The sequence below is a fragment of the Brassica oleracea genome, chromosome C2 (genome assembly GCF_000695525.1).
Source record: "Brassica oleracea var. oleracea cultivar TO1000 chromosome C2, BOL, whole genome shotgun sequence".
Classification (NCBI taxonomy): domain Eukaryota; kingdom Viridiplantae; phylum Streptophyta; class Magnoliopsida; order Brassicales; family Brassicaceae; genus Brassica; species Brassica oleracea.
The window spans coordinates 24,632,728-24,642,265 of NC_027749.1; the positions used below are offsets into that span (position 1 = coordinate 24,632,728).

The window sequence follows — 9,538 nt, forward strand, 5'->3', positions numbered from 1 at the left end:
AAGCCCCTCCTCAGCATGTTTGATTTCCCCATCCTCGCAGACCTCCTCCCGTGTTTCATTCTGAGCTTCCTGAACTCGTGCACGCCTTGGAGATATATGATTCTGGTTCTCCTGACCACCCACTCGCATTTCCTCTCGGCGCACTGGTCTTCGATATGAGTTCTCACCATCACCGCGATAGTTTCCACGATAAGTAGAGGTTCTCTTTGAACCTTTCTCCGGAACCTTCACCCATTTAGAGTTCGCTTCTTCAAACATTTTGCCTTTCCCCTTCCCGTAATGATCTCGGCTCTCTCGGCCTCTATTCTTTTGGTTTCCATTACCCATTAATAACAACCCCTTTGTAGCTTCTGGCCCTGTCATCGTGCTTTCCTCCATCGTACCAACCACCATGTTCCTCTCTTATCTCCCTTTTTTCTCTGGACTCTTTGTTGTGTTCTTCTTCTCCAAAGGGCACTTCTCATCTTTATGGCAAAGACTGGAACATAATTTGCAGTAGCCAAAGAGCTTCTCGTACCGCAAAGACACCAGAGCTTCCTCCCCCTCATAAAACACCCCTCCCTTAAAATCTATTGTGGTTTCGAAGCAAAGCTCTTTGAATGCGTCTACCACCACTTGGACTCAGCCCTGTTCCACATCAACTGCCACCGTTCTTCCAATAGTATCCCCGATACTTTCGTAGGTAGGAGCCGTTCTAAACTCCGAAGGAATGCCCAAAACCCGAATCCAAAACGGTATCTCCGACGGTAAGTTTTGAGACCTCTTTGGTTGCCATCTTGCCAGAGAGAGCATCCAATAATCAAAATGAAACGGTTGCAGCTTCAAGACCCCATCAATGTCTTCCACCTTTTCAAAGACGAACTGAAACATTCCATGTCCCAGTTCTGTGCCGACAACACGATCTTCCAACTTCCAGATCTTTGGGATATTCGTGATCAACGCCTTCATTTCCTGCTCCTCCGGGTTCATGCATCTTCCAATCAACATTTTGGAGAAAGATTTGACCAACTCAGAGTTATCAAAGTGAGGCACTGAAATCTTCAGCCTTTTTATTAGTAGCTACGTGACAATATATTAACATACTTACATTACATATTGTCCCATATAAAAATTACCAATTGTTTTTCGGGTCAAGCAACTTTGTAATAATAGAGGAATGTATAAATCATCCATATCGTTCAAGTTTCTGTAAATATAGTTTCACAAATTAATTAATTTTTCAGTTTATATAACCAATATGAGATATGAGATGTTGTGTCTGAAACTAATGTATGTCAGCATGAAGCATTTACCAGAAAACCATGTTTTATACATTATATATAATGAACATGCAATTAAATGTTGGGGTCAGTCCAGTGGCAATAATGGTAAATAGCTAAACTGGGCATTGGTATTTTTAAAAGCAATCTGAAAAGGCATGTCTGTGTGACACGTCACCATAATGGCACTAATGTAAATATAGTACAATTTTAAAGTTTCTCTTTTTATTTACTTCCTTTTTAATAATAAGAGGGTTTATAAGTGAATTTGTTAGAAAACCAAAACAAATGATGAAATTAACAATTTTTTTCTTAATTAAGTCAATACCTTAAATCCCACGTCATAGTGATTTGGTTGATAGACACAAAACTTGTCCCATCATAGGTAGTTTGCTAATTTCATCATTATTTTTGAATTTTAAGCCAATTCACTCTATTAATTTATTTACTTATTGAGTTTTCTCACCAAGTTCTTAATCTGTCATTTTAACCAAGATTCCTATCAGAAACTCGCTAGTTTTAAAATTAGTAATAATCAAGTGGATTCTATAATAGGGCGAATTGCGATTTCTGATACCCGATTAATATTTTTTCAACTTCGAATGCACCTACGAGAATCAAGTGGCATCATATTCAATGTTTTAGGAGCTACCAAAAGGGATGGTCCTTGATATCACCTCTCAATGCATTTTTTCTTGTAATGATGCTGTAAATTTCCAATCCAATGCCATGTACCGTACGCTACGCTAAATAGGCTGATAATTAGCCATATCTATATATATATATACATATTGTAGAAAATTAAACAAAAATCAAGTGTTTGGGGAAAATGTATTTGATCTTCCTATTAAATATATATATATATATTTGATCCATTTGAAGACATAACTGTAGTGACTTCCTATTAAAACTCGACTAGGAATATATATATTTTCTAGTAGATCTGCAGCACTGTGTGTCTATTGTTATATGTCCCAACTCTCGTAAGCTGGGCTTTTAAATATATCATGCTTGACTCACAAATAATTTGCTCTCAAGAAGAAGAAGAAGAAGATACAGTAGAACTTCTATAAATTAATACTCGATAAATTAATAATTTCTGTAAATTAATAAATTTCGTTGGTTCCAATTTGGACCGGTGTAAAATATGACATAAATCGATAAAATAATAAGATAATAATATTTTTAAAATTCCCATGTAAATATATAGTCTCATTAAAACTATAAATTAATAATCTATCTATATATAATTATATATAAGTACAAGATAAACATTATATTGTTGGTTTTATATTCACAATGAAAATACCTTTATTTTTTTTACATTTCAATATATTTTTGATAATATTTAGTTAAATTATATTGAAAACCACGTAATAATTCTATGAAACATAAAAATATACACCAAATAAGATAATAAAACAAGATAAAAATAAAATTTCTAAAATTTAAATAACGTACATACGGTAAAATCAAATCTTATTTATAAATAAAAAATATTTAAAATAGAAAAAAATTAAATAAGAAAACTTTTGTGAATTAATATCTCTATAAATTAATAAAATTTTAAAACTCCAATATTATTAATTTATAGAGGTTTTACTGTATAAATTTCGGAGATATATAACTTGTTCTCAACAACAATATAGAGAATATAATAAGATATTGAACTTTGATAAAAAAAAAATATTGAACATGGTATGAAAGTATTTTACGAACTTAGGGCAACATTATCAATAGGTCCCCAAATGAAAGTCCCCAAATGAATAGTACAAGGACTCACAGGGACTCACCTCATTTGTCCCTTATTTAGGGACTTTTTCTCTTCTTTTTTCCTCGGTCCTGATGTTTTGTGGCCCCTCCCCCTCCTTAGGAACCCTTAAGGGACTAACCGATAATGTTGGCCTTACATACCGTAGGATTAGTTGGATTTATCCAGATTATCTATGATAATAATAATAAAAAGAAATATAAAATTTGTCGGTTTAAAGGCTGGAGAAATTAGGTTACAAAAAAAGGCTGGAGAAATTAATTACTTAACGACTGAACTTGATTGTTTTGGTAGTAATGTTCAAGTGTTTTAAATTATTGATTTAGTTAATTACGTTAAATAACAGCCGTCAAATCGGCTCGATATGAAAAAAAAAAATCAATGGAAAATAATAACAATTTTTTTTTTTTTTATAACCGAATGTCCTGATCCCACCGTGGTGGTCCAGACTAGAGACCGAATCGAGCAAAGATGCTGTCAGAGCATCACCATGTGGCTCACCGTGAACGGTCTTCGGTCTCAGATGCCATAGCAAGTCCGCATATAAATTTCCTGGTGGCAGTGCAAATCGAACTCGAAGACCGTACTTGCACCTGCAAACCGTATACCACCACACCAACTCGTCCTTGTTCAAATAATAAGTTCTTCAAATAAATAGTACGGAGTAATAACGGAGGCTATGTATGGCCTCAACGGGAAATGGTGACTACTTCAATCCCGAAAATGACTCACATCTAATCACTCCGTTCTAACATCCCATCATTATTTACCCAGTACTAGTTTATTTATTTATTGCTTAAATTTGGGTAATAATAATAATTTATAAAACCATTTCAGGCCCCGAGTTTATGGAGTGTGGGCGATCAGTAGTTGTTTTTATTAGAACAATCTCTGTGTATATGAGGAGGGGAGGGGACAATCCAGATCACCAATCAGGATGTATTAGTATACTAATGGTAAATTTAAGTGTTGAACTAAGAAAATAGTTGTTTTCAAAAAAAAAAAAACTAAGAAAATAGTAGCTAAATATCCCTCAATGGCCAGTGGGATCCGCGTTAGGGTCAGCATCGTAATTCCAAATAATACGTAAGTCACCCCTCACTAATCTGGCGATCTATAATTAATCCCGCAGCTTTATAATTAGGATGATTTTTAAAATATTTAGAAAAATAATTTATTTCATATAAATATATATTATAGCTTTTATTAAACTAACCATCAAATTGATTATTAGTGTACAAAAAACATTTTTTTTCTTTCCTTAAATAAAAATTATAAAATTACCTAATATGATTAAAATATATATATGACAATTAATGATTATGAATAATATATATTTAATAACAATTTTTGTATCCTTCCTCTTTTTGTTTAATTTTATATTATTAAAAGAAAATATATAATCACATTAAGCATATAATAAAAAAATTAGATTTTTTTTCTTACATGTTATATTTTGAATTTTTTAAAACGATTTTAAATTACTAAAAAAGGTAAAAGTCTCATATTGAAAATTTTGTGATCAATAGTTTAACTTTTTTTTGTTCAAGCAAGATACAAATGATCATAAATCGTATGAATACGAAGTCACATTAATAGAAATTCATATTATATAGTATATAATTTAAATAATAAATAATAATTAAATTATATACTATATACTATATAAAATTATATAAATATGTTAGTTTCAAAATTGCAGTGAAAAATTATTGAGATCTTAATATTTTAATTTGAAATTTGTATTGAAAAATCTCATATTAAAAGTTTTGTGATTGACAGTTTAATTTTTTCTTACATCAAATATACAAATGTTTATACAATCATATGAGTAGGACGATTCAATAATAAATATTAATATTAATATATATATATATATGTCAATATCAATAAAGCTTAATTATATACCATATAAAGTAGATAAAATCAATGTTTTGATTTATTTACCAAAAACATGATTGTAAATTAACAAAAGATATTGATTTTGATTTATGTGTTTACTCTAATGTATATAATTTTATGTATACAAATTATTTTTTAAATAAGTGGTTTCTAATATGTTATTTGATCCTGACAATCCCAAAAATACACTTCTTCAAATCAAAGTAATTTATAATATTGGAAGCACTATATATATATATATATATATTATATCATTCAGAATAAATAATTTAGTCTTGATTTTATTCCTAAAAAGCTTTTAATGAAATATCATGACAAGATTCTAATCATCTCTTTTTGAGTTTGTTCGAAGAATTAAGGATTTGATTATTCATCTAAAATTTGTTTCTCCCTAATACCCTATCTAGCTATTATAATTGTAAGAATAAGAGATGTGAACTATTTATTAAAAGTTTTTTGGTTTATCATTTAATAAATCAAACAGTTTTTTAGTTTATACATAGTTTACATATACTTGAATGGTAAAGTATTATATATATGTATATATATATATTTTATCGGTATACTCTTAAGTAACTAAATCTCAAAAGCGTAGGTTAATAAAATAAGTAATTTGTTTGGTTGTTCTAGAATTATATGATTTTTAGGCCGAACTATTGAATATATACTAGACTCACATGTATATTTTGAGTCTGCACTTATATTCTATAACAGCTTTATATATTAGATTTGAACACTAATCTGTGAATAGAGTTTGCCGGTGATTTTTTTCAAAAATTTGATTCTTAAATATGTATCTGGAGTGAAACTAATTTTTACAGATGTCCATCTTTTTAAATTGACACTTATGTAATTCACCGAATTCATGGAAACACAAATGAGAACAAAAACACAATTTTAAAGGTAGAAAATGAAATACTTATTGGAAGTCAATAGTAAAAAAATCGAGAGCAAAAAACTTAATCCCCTTTCGCCATTTTACTATCCATGTCGCATATTTGGTTTCAGTGATTTGTGTCACCCGTAAAACTTAATTTCTTTTTGTGCATATGAATTCTTAAAAGTAATTAAAATGAGATGTAATTCGTTAACTATTCAATAACGTTGATACATTTAAGAAACCAAAATTTGTATTCGTCATTTTACAATCAATAAAGAATGTAGTGTTGCAAAATGTTAAAACCATTTAATGAACAAACATTATTATAAAAAACATACTTGCGCATGTGCGCGGATTATGATCTATTAACATATTAAATAAAAATCACCGCCACTGAAATCCCAAAAAATGCGTTCCAGGAAAAGCAAATAGTTATTTATATATGGGCTTATCTAGAAAACTATTTGTTTTGATGCTTTTAATCTAAATTGCTAAGAATCGAAAACGAATACAGAAAAAAAAATTGGAATGAAAACATTTTCGTAACATATGTAATATATATAACTAGATCATGACCTGCGCGCCAGCGTGAATATGAATTTTCAGTTTTTAATTATTTATTTTATTAAATGATGTATTTTTAATATTCGTTCATATTATATTCATTAAGTAAGTATTTTTTTTGCATCTTAAACTATCTATTTTTTTACGAATGTGTGATATCATATAAAAATATAAAAAAATGAGTATAGAGTTAATTAGATAATTTTAAAAACAAAATTTTTTTTTTCGTGTGCGATATCATATAAATAATGATCCGCCCAGTTAACAAAAATCATGATTATTTTATGTGTAATTGTTTTTATTTTGACCATTTCCTTAAAACTATATTAAATTTTACATATTTTAATTAGAATATTTTTAATACCTTTACCTTTTTATTTGAAATGCAACACAGTATTTTTTTAACAATTATAACAAAATATTTTAAAAATATTTTTAGAATTTGTTTGAAAAATATGAAAATTACATTTTAAATTAAAATTATCCTAAAATATGATAAGTTTTGATGTAAACGAAAACTCAAATTATGTCAAAAATAATGATATTCAATGATAATAACAATTTTAATTGATTATTTTTAAAAAATACATTTACAAAAATATTGTTTGAAAGAAAATTCATTTATCTTTCAAATATAAAATGAAAATATTATAATTAAATAATAAAAAATATAATATTTTTTGAATAAATAATTATTTTTAAATTTAATCAACTGAAAATAATATCCGTACAATTGTGTGAGTCAAATTCTAGTTTTATTGATGCATGTTATATATTAGTGCTGCATGTTTTAGGTAACATTTTAATGATGCACGTTTTTTTAAATCTCCATTATCAAAATTATGCACGTAAGGATAACTCATGAGTTTTTTTGATTGATTAAATGATATTATGTCCAAATTTATTTAAGAATATTTCATTAAGGTAACCGAAAAAGACAAACAATAAAATAGGAAGTTTAAATTCATTTAAATATATTTCATTAATGTAACTGAAAAAACAAGTAGTAAATTATGCAGTTTTATTCGTTTCAAGATATTTCATAAATGCAACTGAAAAATACAAGTAAAAAATAGAGAGTTTAATTAATAAAGTAAAAACATTTTCAAACGGGTACTTCTCTTTTAATAATATAGACCTGTGATTGGTTAATATATACACTAGTAGAAAAATTGTCTATACCCATGCTATAGTCACGTTATGTATGTGGTTATTTTTGATTAGTCACAAAAAAACACACAGTTAGTCACTAAATTTAAAATAAGAAGAAAACGTGACGAATTGTGACAGTTTGGTGACTATCCTAGTCACGTTTTGTCACGGTATTTTCGTGATTAAACAGACACGGTAATTAAATGTGTTAACACTGTCGTTAATTTGTCACAAAAAGGATACGGATATATAATGTGACTATCAATAGACACGGTTTGCCACGATAAATTCGTGACTATATAAAACCCTAAACCCTAAACATACTTTTTAGATCCTGAACTATGAAAATAATTTGAAGTGCAATAATATACACAAAGTCTAAGATATAACTTTTAAATAATAAGTTCTAAATTTATAATTTTAAAATCCATAACTTCAAAATTTGAACTTAATTTCAAATCCTATATCATAAACTCAACCCTAAATCATAAATTTTAATTTGAAACCTTAAACTGTTTTTAGTTAAGAAATATAAACCCTTAAATGATTTTAAAATCTTTATCCCAAATTTAAACGTAAACTTTGAACCTTATTTCTAAACTTCAAACATATGATGTTTGTGTATGCGAGTTAGAAGTTCAGGGTTTGGGTGTGTTTTAACGAGTTATAGCTTATGGTCCAATGTTTGTATAACTGAAGGCATTATTTTATTTTATGGTTAATATTTGTTATTAAAAGTAGCCTGATGTCAAAAAAAACTTGTTAAAACACTGGACCATAAGCTATAACTCGTTAAAACACACGCAAACCCTGAACTTTTAACTCGCATACACAAACACTTTATAGTTGATGTAATGACACGTCTGTGTTTAACTACGAAACGATAAAAAATACTTAGTTAATTAGCAGGTGGTTTGCTCATTGGCTAGTTTACGAAAAGGCGGATTGCACTTTGTTTGTTATCCACCATTGATAGAGAAAAATCTAACGGACACAAATGATCTATTTTGTGTTTCTTCTCTTAACTCTTTTCTTTCTTTTCTTAGCTCTTTTCTTTCTTCTCTCTTCTTTATTCTTTCTTCCTTGGCTCAGATAGTCAGATTGAATCTTTTCTCCTGCTCCCTTCGTTACGGGGCTTAACTCCAAATGCCCTTATGAAAAAAAATTCATTCTTCTTGTCCCTTCTCTTTTTCCATTACCCTTTTGTCTTTGAATTCCCTATAGTAACATTTCTTTCTTTAATATATTTCTTCTCCACCTCATTAATTCATTTAATTTTTTAATTAAATACACTAAACCAAACACAACAACCAAATGGGGTCCACAAACAACTTTAACCAATCAGATTTACCTTGGTCCACATGTCTTCATGTTCCCTCTCCTCTCTCCTCTGTCCGCGTGTGAAGAGCTCTTCTTCCTCATCCTTCATTAGCGATTTTGAAGCTTTAACATCAGGTAATTCTTGTCCGTTTTTCATGAAATTTTGTGTGAGATATCTTTTAAATGTTTGTGTAAACCATGGGTAACCTAAAAAAGTAAGAATTGATGAAAATTTGAAAGAGAAAAAATGAATTTAAAAACTGTGTATATGAATTTCGGATTTAATTTATGTCCGTTTTCGATGAATTTTTTGCTGGAATACTTATAAAAGTAAGTGTATATATCGGCTAGTGTAACAAAAAAAAGGTTGAATGCAAATTTTAAGAAATTTAAAAAGATTTTGTAAACTGTATTTATTGGTTTTAGGGTATATTTTATGTACGTTTTGAGCCCGTTTTGATGATTTCTTCGGTGTAATTTCATTAATATGAATTATATAACATGGGTAATGCAAAATCCAAACAAAATCTGACTAAAAAGTTGATTAATTAGTGCAAGGATAATTTCTGGGTATTACTAAGATAACCCGTTTTACTAAGGCAACGTGGTATTACTTATACTACTGGTATTACTATGTTTACAAATATTACTAGTATTACTGGTTTTACTATATATATAGTATTGAAAAAA

General features: G+C 28.7%; 1 protein-coding gene across 1 annotated transcript; it reads right to left on the reverse strand.

Annotated features, from left to right (window-relative positions):
• Positions 1-621: 621 nt before the first annotated feature.
• Positions 622-987, reverse strand: LOC106323812. The gene has a single exon (XM_013761879.1). The coding sequence runs from the start codon at positions 985-987 to the stop codon at positions 622-624; it is 366 nt and encodes a 121-aa protein (XP_013617333.1).
• Positions 988-9,538: the final 8,551 nt, after the last annotated feature.

Excerpts from the sequence above, each read along its gene's own strand:
- LOC106323812 (XM_013761879.1), bottom strand. The coding sequence starts at position 987 with ATGTTGATTGGAAGATGCATGAACCCGGAGGAGCAGGAAATGAAGGCG.